Source organism: Lithobates pipiens, unplaced genomic scaffold (assembly GCF_037356315.1).
Source record: "Lithobates pipiens isolate NorthernLeopardFrog02 unplaced genomic scaffold, aLitPip1_a1.2 Scaffold_8, whole genome shotgun sequence".
Taxonomy (NCBI): Eukaryota; Metazoa; Chordata; class Amphibia; order Anura; family Ranidae; genus Lithobates; species Lithobates pipiens.
Genome location: NW_027507903.1, coordinates 146,058,487 through 146,082,571, shown reverse-complemented (window position 1 = coordinate 146,082,571; position 24,085 = coordinate 146,058,487). Strand labels below are relative to the sequence as shown.

General features: G+C 40.4%; 1 protein-coding gene across 2 annotated transcripts in view; it reads right to left on the bottom strand.

The window, feature by feature from the left end:
- LRGUK (leucine rich repeats and guanylate kinase domain containing) overlaps positions 1-24,085 on the bottom strand; it is a 127,205-nt gene that overhangs the window by 86,110 nt on the left and 17,010 nt on the right. Inside the window, exons 3-6 of one of the 2 annotated variants that reach the window (XM_077473021.1) lie at positions 17,243-17,324; positions 12,629-12,729; positions 11,186-11,267; positions 5,473-5,597 (exon numbers count right to left, since the gene is read on the bottom strand). In XM_077473021.1, coding sequence (XP_077329147.1) covers positions 5,473-5,597; positions 11,186-11,267; positions 12,629-12,729; positions 17,243-17,324 — 390 coding nt within the window. The remainder of the gene's footprint in view (positions 1-5,472; positions 5,598-11,185; positions 11,268-12,628; positions 12,730-17,242; positions 17,325-24,085) is intronic. The other variant, XM_077473022.1, reaches the window with a different exon arrangement.

Here is a 24,085-nt window from a genome sequence, read left to right as displayed (position 1 = left end):
GTGCAATAACAAAATATTAATAAAAATAATTGTATAAACAAAGCAGCGGGTAGGAAGGCTCAAAGCCTCAATATGTGAAGAAAAACAACGGTGACGTCATACTGCACTAAAGCATTAAAGAAATGTATAATGATATATTTATAATGACTATCAAGTGAATATAATATAAACAGAAATGATCCACCACCGATTAGTTAGACTCACATAAAGTGCTGATAATTCTTCTATACATCAAACGTGACAGTGTAGAAAACATATATGGCTAATGTTTCCATCAAATTCTAGGCAAATGTCCTACTCACCAGACAAAATTGACACCCATGACAGGTGTCAAAAACAGCAAGACAATTGGATGTCCAAAGAAACAGCAGCTCAGAGCTAGGCACAATCACCGAATGGAAATGGCATCAAAAAGACAAGAACAGAAGCTCCTCATAGTGCAGTACCATTTAGGAAATGTATTAAAAAATATACAGGTTGCACTTGAAGATAAAATCACTTTTTGTAAAATGGCAGGGATGCCAACACCGTTCCAACAGGTGGCGAAAGTGATGTGGCACGTATCAAAATATAGGGGTTTTGAAATTTCAAGTACTGGAAAAAGTAAGGCATGTTTAAATGTAGAGTTGAGGCCATGGACATTCCAAGAAATTACTTTACAGGTATCTGGGGGATCTGGTGCCATAAGGGTAATAAAGATTGTGTCTGTACAGTGGCAGTGGCAATCGGCTGGATGGAACCATCTCAGGAGCAGCAAAGCAAATGATAACCAACACCATAAACAGACGTACATGAACAGTAGTAAAACACAATAAAACAATGAAAAAACAGAAACAAAACCCTTGCACCATGGTGCAATCCCTGCCCAAGCCGGGACCCTCCAGAAAGAAAGACCAAAACAAAATGTAACCTGGAGGGAGACAGGTGGGGGCCAATACCCAAAAATTTGAACCATAAACTGGCAATAGCCAAAAGCCTTTTGTCCAGTGAAAGGGGAAGCAAGAAAAAGGTTGAAAAAAGACATCATCAAGTCCATTCATAAAGAAAAAACAAGGTAATCTCTGCAACAAGTTGTTATAGCTAGCATGCTAGTATACTTGCTGTAATCTAATGTTGGATCATCCAAGGGCTTGATGATGGAGGCTATTAGCGAGAGTCCAACCAGTCAGATGCAGCTTCAGAGGTGTCGAAGAAGCAGACACGGTCACCATCAACTACACAGAGCCTACTAGGGTAAAGTAGGCTGAACCTGATATTCTTTTCAAAAAGGCGTTTACAAACTTCGGTGCAGGATCTTCAATGTTGCTGCACCTCTGAAGAGTAGTCGGGGAAAACAGGAGTTTGGAGTTTTCAAACTTGATGTCACCTTTAGTGCGAGCCTCAGCTAGGAAGGGGTCCCTGTCGCAGTAGTTAAGTAGTTGTAGAAGGAAAGGGCGTGGAGGTGCTCCCTGCTTCGGTGGAGAAGGGGGGACCCTATGGGCCCACTCAATCACAAATGTAGGTGGCAGATCTTGCAAGTCAAATACTTTAAAGAGCAGTTTTTACACAAATTCGGAGGGTTTATTCCCTTCAGCATTTTCTGGTAGCCCGAAAATATGAATATTGTTTCTGCATAGACTATTTTCATTGTCAATGGCTTTTTCCCGCAGAGCCTTGACCTGTACTTGCAGTGCACACAATTCACTGGAATCAAAGTGTATGGTGTCCTCCAGCCCTGAAACCCGACACTCCACCTATATTTTAGAATGAAATTTGTCCATGTCATTCCTAATGAAGCTGATATCTGTGGCCATAAAGTCCATCTTGGCTGTAAGGGTCTCTGTAGAAGCCGTGATAGCTGCCATAAGGTCGGCTGTGGACAAGGAAGCCTTAGCTCCATCCCCGCATCGGTCTGTGGTCCAGCTAACATTGTGCTGGCAGGCGACCTCTTGGGCAAGATGGCCGCTGATGAGGGAGGATGATGGGGAGTGCTGGGCTTAGAACAAGTGGAGTGGGGTTTGGGTAGAGCCATAGAAGCTGCTGAAGGAAGCCGCTGACTCATCGGAAAGAGAGCTCTGTACACAGTCAGAGGGAGCAGATTATAATAGCGAGGAAAGGCTGTAGGATCATAGACAGGTACGGAGCGCCAGCACAATGCGACCGAACAGGCTTACATCCCAGCCACGCCCCCTGTGATCAGCGACTTTTAACGGGACTGCGATATTGGGGAGAACATATTGAACACAAACAGACACTTGACACTTTTTGGGGACCAGTGACTCCAATACAGTGATCAGTGCTAAAAAAATAAATTATGCACTGTCCATGTACTAATGACACTGGCTGGTACATTAGGGGTGATCAAAGTGTTAACCGTATGCCTAGCCTGTGCTTTCACACTGCGTGGAGGTTCTTTCGCTATGGGAAGGCAGTGATCCATGTTCCTGCTTTGCAGGATCAATACCTTCCCTACTGACAGAATGGCAATCTGCCTTTCTAAAAATTGTCAGATCGCAGTTTTGCCTGTGCACTGTATAATTGGCAAGCGGTGGCGGACATAGAGTCCACGGTACCCGCCGCTTGGCTTCCGCTCTGTGCGGTTACAGCAGGAAGCAGGTCGCCCACAGCACACACACCCCAGAACCGGAAGTGTCAGATCACATACTAGGTACGTGATCTGGCACAGAGTGGCCACTGTATATCTGCGGTGGGCCGTCGGGAAGTGGTTAAAGTGTACCTAAAAACTTTTTTTTTTTTCATTTCAAATAGAGTATGGGAGGGTTATAACCCCTGACAGATGTTTTGCCATCCCTCCTCCATTGGTGAGCTTTCCCTTAACTTTCTATCCCATAGCCAGAACAAGAAGTGAGGATAAGTCCCTCCAAAGTGAGGGAATCCCTGCGTGACACCAGGGTCACCAGAGCGAGTCCCAGTTGGAAGATTTTCCCTCTATTACAGTTCTGGTGTCAAACCACAATTGGGGTTTTCTTTCATTTTTACTTTCAATGAGAACAGTAAAGAGGACAAATTGACAGGGTAAATCTCTATAATGGGGGCACAGACAGTAATAAAAAATGGATAGGTGTTCTAATACCTCTACAATCTATCCAAGCTAAAGAGAAAAGATTTCCCTTCGGTTACACTTTAAGTAGCACAATCAAGAAGAAATAGTTAAAGCGGTAGTTAATTTAGGAGTAGCTATAGAATTGGTATTCCATCTACAAAGATTATGTTTTAAAACAGAAACCCACAAAAGGTAACAGTATGTGATTTTCTCATTTTTGCCCCAGGAATTTATAATTTTCTAAATATGGATTTGATTTCACAAATGTTGTACTGCAAGAAAACATCAAACAGAAGTTGTGCACATGATGAGGCAGAAGAAGGACTTTAAAATGAAAACATACAAGTCATCATGTATGTGATACCATCTCCTGCTGTTATTTAATACCATCTGACGGGGACATAACCAAACAGAACAACACAGGAAATGATTACAGAGCACACAGATCTATAGCATATGGCAGAAAACAGAAGTGATAAAATAACATGTTAAAATACTCTCTCCCGATACCTATAACCAACCTGTTCCAGGGTAATGGTATTGAATATCATTAGCAAACACATACTTACAAAAATAGGTTTTTCAAACTATTAAAAAAACAAAAAAACACTTGGTTACCTAAAGAGAATTTGTCACCAAGCTACTGTACATACCATGCTTATGGGGGTTGGCACTATTTGACTCATAAGCTGCTTGCTAGCTCATATGAAGTGAGGTAGCTGCCTTGCAGGTTCAGATCGAACCCGGTTCAGACCACACTCAAGTTCATCCCTAGTCTAAACCTGGAAGTTAGCTGACATTGTGCTACAGATGGGAGATAGCATGCACTGCAGCCGCAGAACATTGACCTAATATGGCCTTGTGCCCATATTAGGTCAATGATATTACTAGCATCCCCACCCATTTCTCATGTCAGCTGGGGTGGGGAGCTTTCTATATGCAGCTCATTGGCCCAGCAATGACTGCTAACTTCCAGGATTAGACAAACTGGAATTCAAACCAAACCCAGGTCAAACCCAAGTTTATTACTAGTCTTGAATTACTACGTAACTTGTAAGTAAAGCTGGGTACACACTAGAAGTTTTTTTTTTTTTTTCGAATCCAACGGGTTGAACAAAAAAAAACAAAAAAAAACTGAGAGATCACTGTACTAAACACAATTGATGTCAGTGTGACAATCTCTATATTCTGACAGGGGGACTGCCCCTTTGCCAGAACACACTGATCAGCGCTGGCAGCCAGCACTGTTCGGATGCTGGTTTTCCAGCATGTCCATTCAATAGAAGCCAACTGGCCTCTGTAGAACAGACAGCTGTATACACAGGCCGAAAATCTGCAGAATCAACCAATAAGACGGTTTTCAGCCCATGTGTACAATGCTTAAAGCGGAGTTCCACCCAACTTTAAAAGACCGTCTTAAACTAAAGACCAACCCTTGTTTTATATTCTAGTCTCTATATGAACTGTGTTTGTATAGAGACTAAAGTTTCATTGCATTTTTAAGCTTTGTAGAAATAAAATTCGACCTTTTATATACACTATATCATTCTTTGCTGTTACTTTTTTGGCTGCAACAAAGTCCCAGGGGAGAGCATATTTCTTTTTCTGCATTTAAGTAGGGGAGGATGGGAATGACTCCATCCCTCCCTGTAAGCGACAACACCATATTGTAGCTGGCTCCAAACACTGCAAAAAGCCACGCAGTGTCTGTGCTAAAATTCACAGACTTTTCAATTGTTTCAATTCAGTATGCTTATTTGCAACTGAACCAGACGCATGGTAGTAATATGTGTATGCTCTGACTTATAGAGCAGTTTGCAAAAGCATTACATTGAGCATTTGCAGTGAGCCATAGCAGCCAAGAGAGTTTTCCTTGGGTTAGTCCTGTAGCTATGACATGCTGAGATGGATAAGAGGCCACCAACAGGAAGAAAAAGTCAAGTTTCTACAAATCTATCTTCACAAATGAGCTATATAGACCAGAGAATATACATTTCACAAAGATGGTCATCTTTTTTATTATTAGTATTAGTTGTAATATTTGTTAGTATATAACTATTTTGGAAATAACTTTGCAAAGCACTGTTTTTTCACAGAAGGGTAAAGCTAGCCATACACCAGTAGAATTTTATCAGAAAATTTATTTTAGGAATGTTTATTCAATATTCCTATAGTTAATGGGATCAAAGCGATAATTTTTGGCTAGTTCTTACAGAGAAATTCTATTCATTCCTATTTCAAATGCAAATAAAATTTTAAAGCACTTTCAAACAGCATTCATCAAGTCTCTGATGACATTATCAAATGCATTGAAGAGATTTTTCGTACAAATGTTTGTATGAAAATCTACCAGCATATGACCAGCCTAAAGAATATAGTGGGTAGGTGAAAAGTTCAAAAAGATTATTTAAACAAAAGTGGCATCGTACCAGATTTAGTGTTTTCATTGGTAGGTTACCAAATTCACAGATGTTACATATTCTATTGTGTGCCAAGTTCAGATGTGTCAGACTGATGCATTTCTCCAAGCCAGTTATTTCCTGGATATTATTATCTGTACAGAACAGTAAGTAATCAAGGAAACAACATTCACCGTATTGAGAACAAATAAAGTGAGAAAAATCAGGAAGCATGAGAGTTGGATTGCAATTTCATATAATTTTATATACTGCACACAAATCTATGACAATACACCCAGAGTAATATATATATAAATATATATATATATATATATAATATTTAGTTTAAGTGATCATTTCTTTTGCCTATACAGGACAAAGTAAAAAAGGTCACTTAAAGTTGAATTCTAAGCAGCTATAAAACAAAAACAAAAAAAAAAAAAATACTGGCAGTTCTGTAATCAATAATACATATTTCTTTTTTTCTTAACCACTTCAGCCCTGAAGCATTTGGCTGGAGAAAGACCAGAGTCCTTTCTTGCGATTTGGCACTGCGTCGTTTTAACTGACAATTGCACGGTCATGCGACGTGGCTCTCTTTTTTCCCCACAAATAGGACTTTCTTTTGGTGGTATTTGATCACCTCTGCGCTTTTTATTTTTTGTGCTATAATAAAAAAAAAGCAACAATTTTGAAAACAAAACGCATTATTTTTTACTTTTTGCTATAATAAATATCCTGGAAAGATATAAAAAAAAAAAACACATTCATTTTCCTCAGTTTATGCGGATACATATTTTTCTACATATTATTGTTAAAAAATAAATCACAATAAACATTTATTGATTGGTTGGTGTAAAAGTTAGAGCGTCTACAAAATAGGGGATAGTTTTATGGCATTTTCAATAATATTTTTAATTTTTTTTTTACTAGTAATGGTGCCGATCAGCGATTTTTTTTTTATCATGACTGCGACATTATGGCGGACACATCGGACACTTTTGGCACTATTTTGGGACAATTCACATTGATACAGCGATCGGTGCGATTAAAATGCATTGATTACTATGTAAATGTGACTGGCAGTAAAAAGGGTTAACCACTAGGTGGAGCTGCAGGGGTTAAGTTTGTCCTAGGTAGCGATTCTAACTGTGGGGGGGGGGGGGGCTGTGTGTGACACATCACTGATCACCGCTCCCGATTACAGGGAGCGGTGATCAGCGAAAGTGGCACTAGGCAGAACGGGGAAATGCTTGTTTACTTTAGCATTTCCCAGTTCTTCCTCTCCGTGAGACGATCGTGGGTATCCCTGCAGACATTGAGTCTGCGGGACGCGCGGTTGGACTCATGGAGCTTGCTAGCCAAGCCTCACGATATCACGTACAATAACTTGATTTTGTGCAGCGGAGCCAACCTGCCAGAGTTAAACTGCGGTGGCTGGTCCGCAAGTGGTTAATACAAGCAGTGCAAGTACTTCAATTTGACCTGGAATCTTCTGTTGAAACGCGTCAGCCCGCAGGGACCTTGGTGTGGTCCTCCCTGAGCTAGAGGCTTTGGCAAATTTGGGAGATTGTAGCCACTTGCAGTGGCTTGATGAGCTAGTATACTACCTACACTTATAGTTTTATTTTAACTATTTTCAAAAAATCTATGTTGGATAATGCACTAGGCAAGTGCACCCTTTATTTTTATTGATTTTCTGCAGTCCCTGCATAGCAGAGATAAATGGTGAGAAACAAAAACAGTACAAAGAGCCAATTTGTTAATGTGCTGACAAGAAGTATGCTGATAGTAGTAGAAAGCAGAGTGAAAGAGAGACAAACTTATCACTGCGCTACTTCCCCTTTCACTGTCCAGTCACAGGCTGGGGTGGGTCCAGGATGACCCAGGGCTCAGAAGAAGAGGGCTGAGTGATGCTGGTCACCCGACTCAGGACATTTAACAGAAGAGTATTGTTCTGAGTGGGAAATATCTGGATTGACACTAAACATACCAGCAAAAGTTGGTTGTCACTATCATGTGATCACTATCACTATGTTTTAGTATATTGTTCCCTTCTGTCCTGAGCCGTAAACACTAGCTCTTCCATGGAATTGATACACCTAACCTTGTTAAGCCACATAGAAATGGGAGGATTATAATCCCTCCAATACATAGTAAAACAGGCTTTACCAGCATTAACCAAGTGACAGAGTACTAATTTCCTGTATGTCTGGATCGGAATTTGTGAATAGTGGAGTAGGAAGAAGGCCGGATCCTCCAGTATTGAGAAATCTATACATTTTTGAGAAATTTTCTTGACTTCCGCCAATACTGTTTAATCCTCGGGCAAAGCCAGAAGATCTGAAGTTCCCTGCCCCTCCCAGCATCGCCAGCAATGGTCTGAGGTCTCTGGAAAAAACCTGCAAAGGACTGACGGAGTACGGTACCAACGCGTTAGTAATTCCCTGTCTTCTTCGATGTAAGTGCAAATACAACCTTTTTTTTTTTTAAATAAATGATTTGAAATACTGCACCATGAGAGCGTTCTTTCCTCTCCCTCTCTATATGGCAACATGGTAGCTTTGAACACGTTATCTACATATTTATTGAATGGATGTCAGCAGCGGTTTGGATTCATCCCTGTGACCTCATGTATGGCATCTTGGATTTTCCCATATGCGTAAATTGACTTAGACCCCTTTCACATCGAGGGCGTTTTTGTAGGCGCTATAGCGTTAGAAATAGCGCCTGCAATCTGCCCTCAAACTGCTGCTCCTTTGTCTCCAGTGTTGCGCTGGCAGGACGTTAGGAAAAGTCCTGCCAGCAGCTTCTTTGGAGCGGTGAAGGAGCAGTGTGTTTACCGCTCCTCCACCACTGCTCCCCACTGAAATCAATGGGGCACTGTATTACCGCCGACAAAATGCCGCTATTGCGGCGTATTGCGGGCGGTTTTAACACTTTCTTGACCATTAGCGGGGGGGGTTAAAGTGCCCCGCTAGCAGTCGAAATGTGGCGCAAATTGCCGCTAAAAATAGCGGCGTTTTACCGCCGATGCAATAGGCTCGGCGGTGTGAAAGGGGTCTTACTGGAATAGGGGTCAATTAACTCTGGTGAGTGTGTGGTGTGTCTCCATGTGGGTGGAGAGGAACCTTTCCTATACTCACTGAGGATGTTATTCACGTGTGGGATCTATATATGGCCTTCACAATTTTTATGTATTTTTTATAATTTAAATGAAGATGTATTTATTTATTCACTATGTTGATATGCAATTTATGACATAAAAGCCTGGTTTCTTTGTTTTTCACCTTTGATTGCTGCCACACTGCTCCCATTGGCCATCCAGACTAGAGAAAGCAAGTCATAAATAAGCTCCAAAATCACTTCTGGGATCTTACGCAAGGCTACGAAATTCTTCTCCAGCCTCATGTGATTTTCCTGAGCCAATCATGAGGCACCTAGTGCAACCACATGGAAGAGGAGGAATGAGTCACATGCTATCTAATAGCTGGAATGGGGGGGGGGGTAAGGTTTACATTAAAAATATGCCCTGTTCAAGCATCACAAAGATGCATATGTGAAATATTAACAAGTAGAATATTCAGTAGTTCCATATGTTATAGCCGTTACTGATTCATGTTCTTGGATATCTGCTTTAAAGTACATAGGTATGCTGGGAAAAAGAAATGTGTAACTACAGAGCATATGTGGTGTATACTTTTGTATAAACCGAGCATTTGCTGTGTATGCTGTATACCAAGGGTGCCCAACCGGTGACCCGGGGCCACATGTGGCCCGCAGAGCCATCTGATGTGGCCCGTGACCTCCTGCTCTGGGAGATCGTGGGTTGCCAAACCACCATCCGAGAGCATTAGTGTTGATGAAGCCGGTGGTAGAGGAAGCAAGCGACTGCAGAGCAGAGCCACATAAGCCGATGCTTCCTGTATAGTGCAAACTCCTGTCACCGGTGTCATATGGGCATATCTGTTCTGCAGAGGTTACTGCGCTGCTTTCAATTTGTTCCGCAGGTGCAGCGCAGAACACCTGTGGGTTACCTGCACTGAGCCCAAGACTTTTGTTATTACATGTGGGATTGGTGCACTTTCAGAAAGTGCGCCACACCTGCAGGATATGATAGAAGTCTAGGGCAAAGTGCATCTAACCAGAAGGAAAGCTACAGGTGCCTCAGTGTGAAAGCAGCCTTAGGCTCCTTGGACACAATCGGCCCAACCCATTCGGACCCTTCATTCCCCTCTATGGAGCCGCAGACGTTAACGGACTTGTGGCACTTTACACCCACCTACCTCCAATCTGTTCTGCTAAAAAAAAAAAAAAAAAAAAAAACAGAAAAAAAAAAAAAATAAATAAAAAAAAAAAGGGGGGGGGGGGGGAATCCATCCTGTTCTACCTTGGCAGATTGGATCGGATGGTCCATAAAGTAGAGCAGGCTGTGTTGGTGTACACTCTGCATATGCAGAGTGGACATGAATCTGTTATCCGCACGCTCCACTCATTGTGGCCCGCGACCGGTTACCAAGTCGCTTAAGTGGCCCTTGCTCTTCAAAAGGTTGGGCACCCCTGCTGTATAATGTAGTCTGGCACCAATTGGATCTAAAAACCAGGCAAACATACTATAACTGCCTAAACTGCTTTTAAAAGGTTACCTTGTATTCACATGATTTCTGAGTTTTCTGAAACTGCTTAAGTTTATCCTAAACCATGGCACTTTTGCTGGACTGTAAAAATAGCATTTAAAAACAAAAAACAAACAACTACAATAAAATAAAAAAAACTGACCCCAAACCTCCTTTTGATTTGATAAAATTTGCTTACAAGAAAGTAGGGCTCTTTTGGGCCTACTTCTCCTGTAGGTCACAGAAGTGCACTTTATTCTGCTATAATCAAAGGGGTGAACAGCGCTGATCAGCCGACATATATAGGACCCTCAGAGGCAAAGTAAAAACGTTTTTATTATTGATAAAAAAAAAAAAAAATGTTCACCAAGGCATACAGCAGTCAATTGATGGTCATGCAGAGATTTGGATTAAGAAACTGATAGTACCTGGAGGCTGTAGCTGCATGGATGACACAGGGGCTTAGGGAAACCCCATACAAAGCCGTTGGGGCCAGTATAAAGTGGCCGAACACACTGTGTACAAAGCCCAGAAATTATATCACAGCCTGGAGGAAGTCAGCCAAGGGAATCTTAAAAGTATGTGCAAACCCTGCTGCTTGGGCCAATTAGGAACTGCTGATGCCAAGGGAGCAAAGAGAGTCACACATCACCGACTGGAGACACTACATGTTTCGGGACCCGCCCCTTCTTCAGGTTAGTCGGCTGAGTAATTCTACACTCCTGTGACCCGCTTTCAGCAGACAGCGGGCTAAAGTCCCTCAGCAGTTCCAGGTGTTGGATTGATCCCCACTTTAATGTCAGGATCCACCCAGATACCTGGACCAGCAGCTGGCTCAACCTATCAGCGAGTCCCTGTGAGACTGAGGCAGACATTCCTGCCCCCTCCACAGGTACAGCAAAAGGGAAGAGGAGAGCGCTGGTGACTGACAGTTACCATCCCTCTGCTCAGTGAAGATTGCAAACTGAGCAATCAGTGGTCTTTGATCACTCAGTTCTCAGTCTTGAGAGAAGGCGTCGAACAGAGCAATGCAGCATCTACCTATGTGTATGTTTATTTTTTTCTATTCCCATACGTCTCTTTTAATCTGATGTACTCTTTACAAAGTTTCACTTGGAAAAGGATACTGTTTAATAAGAGTGTTGTCAGAGCTTTGTGAGCAGATAAATCCTTCATGTCAGTTATCTGATTGAATGAGAGATTGACAACCTGTAAAAAAATAAAAGAAAATAAAAAAAATAAAGCATAAACAATTTCTACGCTGAGAGTATACAAGCATGCAGCTTACATACAAGAAAGAAACAGTTCAGAGCCTCTTCACAAACTTGAGATTTCAAAACAACCATCCTGAATATTTTGCTAACAGAGCTCCATTTCTGTTACTTACCTCAAAGAACCCTACAAATAATGTCAGTCAGAAGCTATTGTAAAGGAGCAACAGCCAATATAATATTTTATACTTACTTTATATGCAAAAATGGATATATAATGTACATGTAGTAAATTCAGACAAGTCATTACATTTTTAAATACTTTATTTTGTTTTGCTGTTAATTTTGTTTTATTTTAAAGTAATAGATCATAACTTACAACTAACCAAAAGAACAGAAAAGGACTTCACATAAAATACTGCCATTTTAGGTCAGCTCCAAATCGACACCTTTGTTTTGGACAGAGTGAGGAAATCTTAAAACCAATGCTAACCCCTGTTAAGCCTAGTACACACAGGCCGAATGTCGGGCAGCTTTCAGCCTGTGTATATGGCAGCCAGTCCGACAGAAGCCGGCTGTATGGCCAGCATCTGTCAGACGAACATGCTGGAAAACCAACGGCTGAGAGCTGACCAGAGCATCCCCCTGTCAGGACACAACAGCTCAGCAAGGGAGATCTCTGTACTAAAGGCAGATCGCTGGTACAGTGGCTCCGACCTGAGCTGTGCTTTTTTTTCATGGATGAATAAAAAAAAAGCTGACGGTGTGTACTAAGCTTTAACACATTTGAGATATTTCTCCCTATGTCCTGTATATTTATTGAGTGTCAGTTAAAACAAGAATAGTAAATGCCATCAATTGGCAGAAAAACAAACGTTCTGCAGAACCTCTGTTGGAATTTTATTGCCATCTAGTTCCCTTGGTGCCAGACAGGAAATAGACAGAATGTAAAACCTTTTCATCTAAAAAGAAAATTAATGACGGGAGCTGGCCTTTAAACCTGGTCAAAAACGTATCAAAATTTAGCTGGCTCAGCAGAGACCAGATGAATTTGGATCCATCTATTGCCATTCCCATTCAGCAGAAGTTGATCTGTCGATGGAATTCTGTTGAACAGGAATGTTGGAAAACTTTTGGCAATCAGGCGCTATAGCCACTGATTAGTGTATTCTGATAGTAAAGGAGTCCTGTGGTCGGAATACAATGGCACAGTGGGGAGGATTCCTTCAGCCACCTCGTTTCGTGGATGGGAAAATCATTTTTTTTTTCAGCCTGATTAATCACTGGTTAGCCTATGGGTACATAAAACATTAATGTAGGTCACAGAAAGTATGCATTGTTATGTCAGTGTGAACTCACCTTAAGATTTTTAGGAGGATCAAAATCAAAAAAAGTACTCAGTATGTTGTTGGAGGCATTCAGTTCAGTCAAGTAAGGCATGTAACTGACACAGGATAAATCTGTAAGATAATCAAGAGTTGTAACCATAATATAAATCACTAATTTTAAAAAATCTTTGGTATGTTGTTCGGGGGTTGGTGTTATTGCTTAACATAACCTATAAAAAAAAACAAAAAAAAAACAGGAAGACTGAAGTATAGGTCACAGGGCACAGAATCGGTTTGATACTAGGGTGGCACAGTGGTGTAGTGGGTAGCTCTCTTGCCTAGCAGTAAAAAGGGTCACTGGTTCGAATCCAAAACACGACACTACCAGCCTGGAGTTTGCATGTTCTCCCTGTGCCTGCAGGGGTTTCCTCCGGGTACTCCGGTCTCCTTCCACACTCCAAAGACATGCTGGTAGGTTAATTGGCTTCTGTCTAAATTGGCCCTAGTATATCAATGTGAGTTAGGGACCTTAGATTGTAAGCTCCTTGAGGGTAGGGACTGATGTGAATGTACAATGTACCTATATGTAAAGTGCTGTGTAAATTGACGGCGCTACATAAGGACCTTAAAAAAAAAAAAAAATAATAATAATAATAATAATAATAATAATATTGCCAGAGTTTGCTCAGCATTTTACAAAATAAAGGGGGACGATACAGTTAGAATATGATTCAATATAAGAGGTTTCAAAGAGCTTATCACTTCTCTCTGCAAGTATTTGGCTTGTGTCTGAATATCATCCACCAGCAATCTAAGTCGTGTATAAACATTTGATTGTTCATAGAGTTTTGCTGCATATGTAAAGTGTAGGTGCTGTTTTTTTGCCCCATGCACAAGACAGCAGTAAAATGTGCTGGATTAGGCAAGAAATTTTTCTGGAATCATCACAATGATACTTCAATGGCAAATTAATGAAAGGTCACACTACTTTTCACTTAGGACCAGTAGCTCCACTACATTAGCCAGGAGCTATACATTTGTGTAAAATAAGTGTCATTAAATAGGTATGTGACAGCAGTAGCCTGGTATATCGAAGGTGTGGACTTTTCATTGATAAAGCCAATTGCTCTTATCACACATTATCCAGATAAAAAGGGAAACAACATTTTTAAAATTATGTTTTTATCTGATTTATTTTTTACTATATACATATTCTCTTCTTTTTTTTTTTTTGCAAATAAACATTTATTACATAACTGCGAATTCTAAAGCACCAAAGGTTTGCTAAATACAACAGCATAGCAATAATTATCTTCTTTCAGGTAGGCTGGATGTAAACTAAACCTTGGACAAAGCATTCTGATAAGAAATTTTATCTGCAGGTGGTAAGAATTCTCAAAAAACATGGAAAAGTCTAAAGTTCCATCTGTTAGAACAAAAGAAGAATACAAAAGTACTAATCTGCAACATTTTAGGATTATTAACTGTAAAAAAAACAAAAAAAAAAAACAATTTAGGCCTCATGCATGCTGCAGCTGTAAAACGGCCACTTTACAGGCGATTGACATTTTTTTTTTTCTGCCCCGAAATGCCACTATGTTAGTCTATGTGTCCATACACACATAGGCTTTTAGAGGAGTTAAAAGGCAGGGACAGAAATGTGAAGGCACCACAATCGTGTTCAAGAGAGAAACATTTTGGCAGAAAAAATGCCCCATGCGTCTAAACACATGTATATTTGCCTAAACTTTAGGCGTTGTTTAATGCTTGAGCGTTTATTCATTTCAGTGGCCAGAATAAATTAATATTCTGGCTAATGAAATGAATAAAACCCCCAAACACTTGATGGGCCTGATTGTATCTAAATGCATTTGCAAACTGCAGCTTTAGGTGCATTTTTAATAGTGCTTTTCTATTATAAAAAGGTGAAAAGCATTTAGAAGAGCCTAGTGTGCATGAGGCCTTAAATTGTGGTTTTCAGCCCCAAACCATAAAAAGAAAAAAAGAAAGAAAACTTAAAACAAAAAAAACAAAAAAAAACAAGAAAAATTACAAAATTTGTGTATATTCTGGTGGAAATATGTGTCTTCTGTCAGATATGGAGAGCCTTCTGCTTTGCTACTGTCACAAACAATATCTAAATCTTACTACAATGCTCTGCTTAAAATGGGCTGGAAAAAACATTTGCTATATTAGAGTTAATTAATTGGAAGTTAATTGTGCTTAAGCAGTACCCTGAAAATGTACCTTTTGTTCTGCACTGTGTCTATACATGGAAGTGGTCATCTTGGTGAAGGAGCAGGGCTTTGCTACCTAATGTCAGTGATGAACACTGGAAATTTAACGACAGGCAGGGCATTAAAAACATATCAGGAGAGGTGTGGAAACAGATCCATAGAATGAATAAAAGCAGAAAATGAGGAGGGGCAGCACAGTAGTGACATCAAATCCCACTCCAAATATTGTGAACCTAGTAGTCAGTGTCTTTATCTATATAGCTACGAGGCTGTAGGCACAGGAGTGCCTAGGCATTCTCACATACCAGGAAGTGCTCTGCTATTTTTCATGATGAATTTAAGACAAAAAAGGTAAAAAATATTAGGTACAATTATTATTTTTAGATGTTTTGTATTACATTGCAAATTTTCACTTTTTTATATGCATATGTTATATTTTAAAGCCACACTTTGAAGTAGAAAGGCAACATTTTTCTCATTTTGGTAAGTAAGGAAGGGTTATAACCTCTGTAAGGTTGATTTTTGCCATTTGTGCCCGGCTGGTCAGATTTCCCTTTCCCTCCAGTTCCATAGCCAAAAAAGAAAGTGAGAGAAAATCACTCTAAAAATAGGGAATCCCGGTGTTTCACCAGAACTAGCATTTCCATTGGAAAAATTCCCCATTATTCCTGTTCTGGGCACAACCCAAAATTTTGGATTTTTTTTTTTTTACTATCGATGATAATGGTAAACGCGAGGGTGTGAATTGAGGGCACAAATGGAGGGGGTGAATCTTCCTAACAAGAGGACACAAAGCAATAAAACCTGACAGGTGTTCTAATCCCTCTCTATTCTACCCAAATCTAAAAAAAGACAAGTTTTGCCTTCAGTTATATTTTAACTATAATTGGCTATGCATACAGTAGGCATAGGAAATAATCTTATTTAAAACAAACCAAATGTTCACACACAAATGTCTTCCCACGCAGGGGGATCTCACCATCAATGCAACAAAATATAGGATTCAGCCTCCCAGCTCTTTCGTGCCTCAGTCCTCCTGACCATCAAACACACTTCCCAGTGCTAATGCACACACTGTACCTCAGCTATATGTCTTTCCTTGCAGCCTCCCAGCTGCTCTGTCCCTCATGAACTCTCTGTGAGGCTCGGGCCTTGGTCTCTCCTGTCCTGGACAGTACAGTGCATATGAGCTCCCTTCACACACCTCTTGGAAGGGTGGGGCATTGACCTCTAACTCTTGTCTCGAACATGAAGCCAGCACACACCTTTGCCGTTAGGGTGATTGTTTCCTGGAAAAGCTGGCCCAGACATCCATAATAAACAATGCCAGGGCCCTGCCACAATATGTACTGTATATACACACACACACACACACACACACAAGCACTTTAGTTTGGGTTAACCAAACAGTATGTTTAAGGGTTGCTGGTAAAAAGAGAGATAATCAGAAGAAGCATACTGAACACTAGCAGAACATATAAATTCTGTACAGGCAGTGTCTTTCATTGGAATCAGATCCAATACCCAAGACAGTAAAGTTTGATTACTTATGTAATTAAAAAGGCAAATAAAATGCAGCATCATAATTGTAGATCAAATCAGCTAACTGCAGTGCACAGTTCAATGTGTGCATAGAAATTTAGCAGTACTAAGTATGAGCAGTTTATCATTTTTGGGATGTTCAACACACAAAAAAAGAAAAAAAAAAAAAAAGGGGATGTGGGGATTATGCCAAATGCATTTCAGGATGGATACAATTATTAGAAATGTTTAAGACAAAAACATTTGTGTTTGTTTCGGATTCATTCATTAAGTAAATTATTTTGTTTTGTCATATTTGTTATATTAGAATGGTTTGTTTTTAGAATGCGTTTTTCATATTCGGATATATTTTGTATATTAGTTCCAAAGCAATTTGCATTTACGGACGTTGTTACAGAATATTTGGATTCATTTGTTAAGTTATTTTGGATGCTTTAAAAATTAAGGCTGGTCTTTAAAAAAAAAACAAAAAAACATCAAGGCTTGGTTCATTCTGCTGGGCCCCCAAAATCGTGCGAATTTCAGTGCGACTTGCTTGCAACTTTCAAGCAACTTTAGCCAACTATAACAATACAGAGTGTGACACATTGTTGAACTTAAAAAACCCTCTGAAGTTGTAAACAACTGGAACAAATTAATTTGATGTTATTTCAGATTCATTGAAGTTCATCGCTTTTGTGATTTAGATATTCAGATCTCTGAATTTCGATTCATAACCAAATGGATCGCATATGTCTAATGCTTTTAACATTTCCATACACTACATTTGAAATGATTACATATCAGAATTCTGATCTCTTGGGCTGTCAGCTGAAGAATCAAACAAAATGTCAAAACAATATACTGTATTTCTAAATGCTACATACCACTGATTTCATTGCCGGACACATCCAGATTTCGCAGGTGTACATAACTATAGAGAATCTTGATATCATTCAGTTTCTGATTCTACAGTTGGAAAAAAGAAAGGGTTGTTCAGGTTGCTGGTAATCCCATGAACCATAAGATTGCTCACTAAACCATCATGATGCATATAGTCAACCACTGTTGTACTGTGAGTACACTCCTCACATATTGAGAAAGAAATTACACTTTGTTACAATGTAAAGTAGTGAGTGTACAGCTTGTATAACAGTGTAAATTTACTGTCCCCTAAAAATAACTCAACACACAACCATTAATGTCTAAACTGCTGGCAACAAAAGTGAGTAAACCCCTAAGTGAAAATGTCCAATTTGGGCCCAAAGTGTCAATATTTTGTGTGGCCACCATTATTTTCCAGTACTACCTTAACCCTCTTGGGCATGGAGTTCACCAGAGCTACACAGGTTGCCACTGGAGTCCTCGTCCACTCCTCCATGATGACATTGCGAAGCTGGTGGATGTTAAAGACCTTGTGCTCCTCCATCTTCCATTTGAGGATACCCCACAGATGCTCAATAGGATTTAGGTCTGGAGACATGCTTGGCCAGTCGATCATCTTTACCCTCAGCTTCTTTAGCAAGGCAGTGGTCATCTTGGAGGTATGTTTGGGGTCATTATCATGTCGGAATACTGCCCTGCGGCCCAGTCTCTGTAGGGAGGGGGGTCATGCTCTGCTTCAGTATGTCACAGTACATGTTGGCATTCATGGTTCCCTCAATGAGCTGTAGCTCCCCAGTGCCAGCAGCATTCATGTAGCCCCAGACCATGACACTCCCACCAGCATGCTTGACTGTAGGCAAGATACGCTTGTCTTTGTACTTCTCACCTGGTTGCCGCTATGCACGCTTGACACTATCTGAACCACATAAGTTTAACTCATCAGACCACAGGACATGGTTCCAGTTCCAGTAATCCATGTCCTTATTCTACTTGTCTTCAGCAAAAAGGTTTGTGGGCTTTCTCGTGCATCATCTTTTGAAGAGGCTTCCTTCTGGGATGACAGCCATGCAGACCAATTTGATGCAGTGTGTGGCGTATGGTCTGAGCACTGACAGGCTGACCCCCCCCCCCCCCACACCCCTTCATCCTCTGCAGCAATGCTGGCAGCACTCATACCTCTATTTCACAACGACAACTTCTGCATATGATGCTGAGCACATGCACTCAACTGCTTTGGTCAACCATGGCGAGGCCTGTTCTGAGTGGAACCTGTCCTGTTAAACCGCTGTATAGTCTTGGCCACCATGCTGCAGTTCAGTTTTAGGGTCTTGGCAATCTTCTCATAACCTAGGCCATCTTTATGTAGAGAAACTATTCTTTTTTTCAGATCCTCAGAGAGTTCTTTGCCATGGAGGTGCCATGGTGAACTTCCAGTGACCAGTATGAGAGAGAGGTAACACCAAATTTAACACTCCTGCTCCCCATTCACATGAGACCCTGTAACACTAATGAGCCACATGACACCAGGGAGAGAAAATGGCTAATTGGGCCTAATTTGGACATTTTCACTTAAGGGCTGTAATCACTTTTTTTTTTATAAATTCTTTATTTTTTCATCTTTTCTTTCCATAGATTTCACATTACATTTCGTTTTACATCTACAACTTCTTTAACAGCTATAACAGTCTTATAATATTTCAATCCATACCTCAATTCCATGTCATCCTCCCCCCTCCCTCCCAGAAAAATAAATAAATAAATATACAAACAAGAAAAAAAAAAAAAAGTTTGAATTTTCACTATAATCCCCCCCCCCACCACCACCCGCCTGCTCTATCATATTTCGAAATGTTTCACATCCTACTTTCTCTATAATTTAGATATGGAGCCCAGATCTTCTGATATTTCTCGTCTTGATCTCTCATTGTCATTGTTAAATTTTCCATTTGTTGGATTTCTGCAATTCTCTGAAACCACTGTGCTCTAGCTGGAGGGTTGCTTTTTTTCCACAGAACCGGGATACATGCCCTTGCTGCTATCAATATCTGTAATCTGTAATCACTTTTGTTGCTAGCGGTTTAGACAATAATGGCTGTGTGTTGAGTTATTTTGAAGGGACAGCAAATTTACGCTGTTATACAAGCTGTACACTCACTACTTTACATTGTAGTTAAGTGTAATTTCTTCAGTGTTGTCACATGAAAAAATATAATAACATATTTACAAAAAACATGTAAATAAAGTAGTGCCTTATATCAGTGTTACTCAACCTTTTTTTCAGTCAAGGCACTCTTTAAAATTATGGACAACCTCAAGACACCCTCCAAAATTACCTACAGTCTTGAGGGACCCCATTCTAAAATGTAAAAATTATTCTGATAATTTAACATAATGCAACAAGATCAATACACATACAATGCCTTGCGAAAGTATTCGGCCCCCTTGAACTTTTCAACCTTTTGCCACATTTCAGGCTTCAAACAAAGATATACAATTTTTATTTTTTGTGAAGAATCACCAACAAGTGGGACACAATTGTGAAGTGGAACGAAATCTATTGGATTTTTGAAACTTTTTTAACTAATAAAAAAAATGAAAAGTGAGGCGTGCAAAATTATTCGCCCCTCTTGCGTTAATACTTTGTAAAGCCACCTTTTGTTGCGATTACAGCTGCAAGTCACTTGGGGTATGTCTCTATCAGTTTTGCACATCGAGAGACTGAAATTCTTGCCCATTCTTCCTTGCAAAACAGCTCGAGCTCAGTGAGGTTGGATGGAGAGCGTTTGTGAATGGCATTTTTCAGCTCTTTCCACAGATTCTCGATTGGATTCAGATCTGGACTTTGACTTGGCCATTCTAACACCTGGATACGTTTATTTGTGAACCCTTCCTTTGTAGATTTTGCTGTATGTTTGGGATCATTGTCTTGTTGGAAGATAAATCTCTGTCCCAGTTTCAGGTCTTTTGCAGACTCCAACAGGTTTTCATCCAGAATGGTCCTGTATTTGGCTGCATCCATCTTCCCCTTAATTTTAACCATCTTCCCTGTCCCTGCTGAAGAAAAGCAGGCCCAAACCATAATGCTGCCACCACCATGTTTGACAGTGGGGATGGTGTGTTGAGGGTGATGAGCTGTGTTGCTTTTACGCCAAACATATCGTTTTGCATTGTGGGCAAAAAGTTGGATTTTGGTTTCATCTGACCAGAGCACCTTCTTCCACATATTTGGTGTGTCTCCCAGGTGGCTTGTGGCAAACTTTAGACAAGACTTTTTATGGATATCTTTGAGAAATGGCTTTCTTCTTGCCACTCTTCCATAAAGGCCAGATTTGTGCAGTGTACGACTGATTGTTGTCCTATGGACAGACTCTCCCACCTCAGCTTAGTTCTCTGCAGTTCATCCAGAGTGATCATGGGCCTCTTGGCTGCATCTCTGATCAGTCTTCTCCTTGTCTGAGCTGAAAGTTTAGAGGGACGGCCAGGTCTTGGTAGATTTGCAGTGGTCTGATACTCCTTCCATTTCAAAATGATCGCTTGCACAGTGCTCCTTGGGATGTTTAAAGCTTGGGAAATCTTTTTGTATCCAAATACGGCTTTAAACTTCTCCACAACAGTATTACAGACCTGCCTGGTGTGTTCCTTGGTCTTCATGATGCTCTCTGCGCTTTCAACAGAATCCTGAGACTATCAAAGAGCAGGTGCATTTATACAGAGACTTGATTACACACAGGTGGATTCTATTTAATCACCATCAGTCATTTAGGACAACATTGGATCATTCAGAGATCCTCGCTGAACTTCTGGAGTGAGTTTGCTGCACTGAAAGTAAAGGGGCCGAATAATTTTGCACTCACCACTTTTCAGTTTTTTATTTGCTAAAAAAGTTTAAATTATCCAATAGATTTCGTTCCTCTTCACAATTGTGTCCCACTTGTTGGTGATTCTTCACAAAAAATTAAAATTTTATATCTTTATGTTTGAAGCCTGAAATGTGGCAAAAGGTTGAAAAGTTCAAGGGGGCCGAATACTTTCGCAAGGCACTGTAGGACACCCAAACTGGTACTGACTAGTAATCCATTGTTTCTCTTCTGCCTCAGCTTTTCTCTATCACTTAGTTAAGCTGATAGGGAGAGACAAGGGAAGGTCAAAGAAGGATGATATGCAGGAAACATCCTCCTTATCAACTGATGATGTCATTAGTCGTTAAGAGGTTGGTAGCTAGAAGGTTGTAATGGTGTACAATGAAAACCTGTGGCTTTGTGTAACTAATGCCGCGTACACATGAGCGGACTGTATGGCGTACTTAGTCCGTCATACAATCCGACGGACAGTCCGTCATACTTTCGACTGAACGGACTTGACCACACACGGATGCACAAACAGTCCGTCGAAAGCTTGCGCGATGACGTGTACAGCACGTACGACGGGACTAGAAATAGGAAGTCCAATACACAGCAAAGCACCCTTCCGCAGTGTAAATCCTTTTTGAGCATGCGCCATTCTTAGTCCGTCGAACTAGCCTACTGACGAGCGGATTGTCCGCTGAAACCAAAGTACGACGGACAGAATTTCGAAAAATCCAAAATACTTAGTACGCCAGACTGCACGCTGAAAAAGTCCGCTGAAGCCCACACACGAGCGGACTGTCCGCTGAAATGTGTTTCGACGGACTAAGTACGCCATACAGTCCGCCCGTGTGTACGCGGCATTAAAAGGCATGTTTCATCCACCCACCAGCTTCTATTAAATTTTGGGGCAATTTGTAGGCATTTTGCCAAGGTACCTCTCGAGAAACTTCAAGACATCCTAGTTGAAAAAGGCAGTCTTGGATAATGCAAGAGGCTGGTGAGCTCTCTTGATTCGTGTTTTAAGGTATTTTCAAGATTTCATGGATCTGAAGAGTACGGAGAGACAGTGAACTAATCTGAGGCATCATGAGAACGTTATAAGCGAATGAAAGGAATTCTGTATGTGAGAAACGGTGTTGGTCGTCGATGAACGTGGCATAAGTCCAACAAAGTGTTGATTGTACTGAGGTATAGAATTGTACCTATGGGTGCAGTCTGCACCTCGCATTGTATTGTATGTATTGTGATGAACGTTAACTGTCTTGTTTTCTGGAATGTTGATAACATTTCTGTTAAAATAAAGAATAATAATAAAAAATAATAATAATTATTATTATAATAATAATTCCCTGTGTTGCACCCACATATACCCTGTAATACTTGAGTGCTGGTAGTGTGTTTGTATACAATATTATCTTAGTCATAGACCTGGAACATGTATGCGGTTCAGGACTTCCCTTGCTGCACAAAATTCAGACTAATAACTCAAAGTTATGATACTGACGACCCCTTCCCTCATGACAGGCGTCTTTTAAACGGAATAGTTCAGCCAGACGGCTTTTCAAGCAGGCCGTCAAACAAACCAATACATTCATAGATATTTGCCAAAGGAAGCGACCGACAATATTTCATAAATCAAAGCCAATGTATTTTTACAGTATGAAAGATTTATTCAAGGCAGGAGAATTCGTCACTAGGCCTCTAGCATGGAAAATAAACCTTGCTACAGACATCAAAAAGGATTTCCTTCTCTTTGCAGAATAACAGCCACAGCAGGAGATTATTATAAATCCCATGATCCCCCATGTATTTTTCTATTGAACACTGATAATGTCACCAGAGAACACATTACAAATAGCTTTGGCAAGCTCTTGTCGAGAAAATGTTCTGATAGTCTCTGCCTTTATATACTGGCACACCGAGGTTTTTTTTAATAAGAATTTAGAACTTAGATATATATTTAAAGCTGAACTCCAAACAGTTTAATAATACATAAAGTTAATATTTGTATTTAATGGATTAATACAATGATAAACGAATGCCATGAGTAATTTTCATTCTTTGATCTTTACTTATTTTTTCTATATTCTCCGTTGCTTTGTAATTGGTGGCAATTGTTAATATTGCTTTGTGCAATATATTTTTTGGAATACCAATAGCGCTTTAAAAAAATATTTGAGAACTGTTTTATCTGTAACAATGACAGAGGTTGGGACAAACACTGCCAGAGGAGCTTGAGTGCTGGCAGCAACGGTTATTTTTCCCTTTGAAATAGAACCATTTGAATAAAAGGTGACCATTGTAATCACTCCTGGCGGTTTTCAAGTTGATCCAAAAGCCTCTCGCTGCCACTTTTGCTTAACATCATAGTCTGCATGTAAATAAAAAAAATCATAAAAAGGCATTCTGTAAAAAAAAAAAAAAAGTGGTCCTTTAACTTGACCTTCACCGTGTTCCGCTTCAATTCCAGAATTTTCTATTACAGAAACATTCAGAAATCTATTAAATCCTTTTAAAGCACTTTTAGAAAAGCCTTGTAAGACAGGTTTATAGAGCAAAACACCCTAATATACAAGTGTGTCTACACACATTGACTGTACATCTCAGTTAAAGTGTCTCTAAAGGCAGACAGTATTTTACCTTAATGCAGGGCTCAACAAACCCCAGGCGCCAGGTCACCATGACGACCGGAAATTTCGACCTGGCGCCTGGGCTGCCAAATGTTTCCCACACCCAGCGTGCACCCTTCCGCTATGTATCCTGGGCTCTGCTTGCCCACCTGCGGGCTTGTGATCGGCAGATCGGGTGTCATTGGGAAGAGGGGGCAGGGGGGAAAGAGACCCAGAAGAGACGTGGCATATTTTCCAGGTCCCCATTTACAGTTTTCCCACCCATCAGCCGGGAAAGAACGTAATGCAGTGCTATTTGCATTCCATTCAGTGAAGCACAAGGGAGACGTGCAGAGTCTTTTAGACCCTGGATGTTTCATTAAAGAGA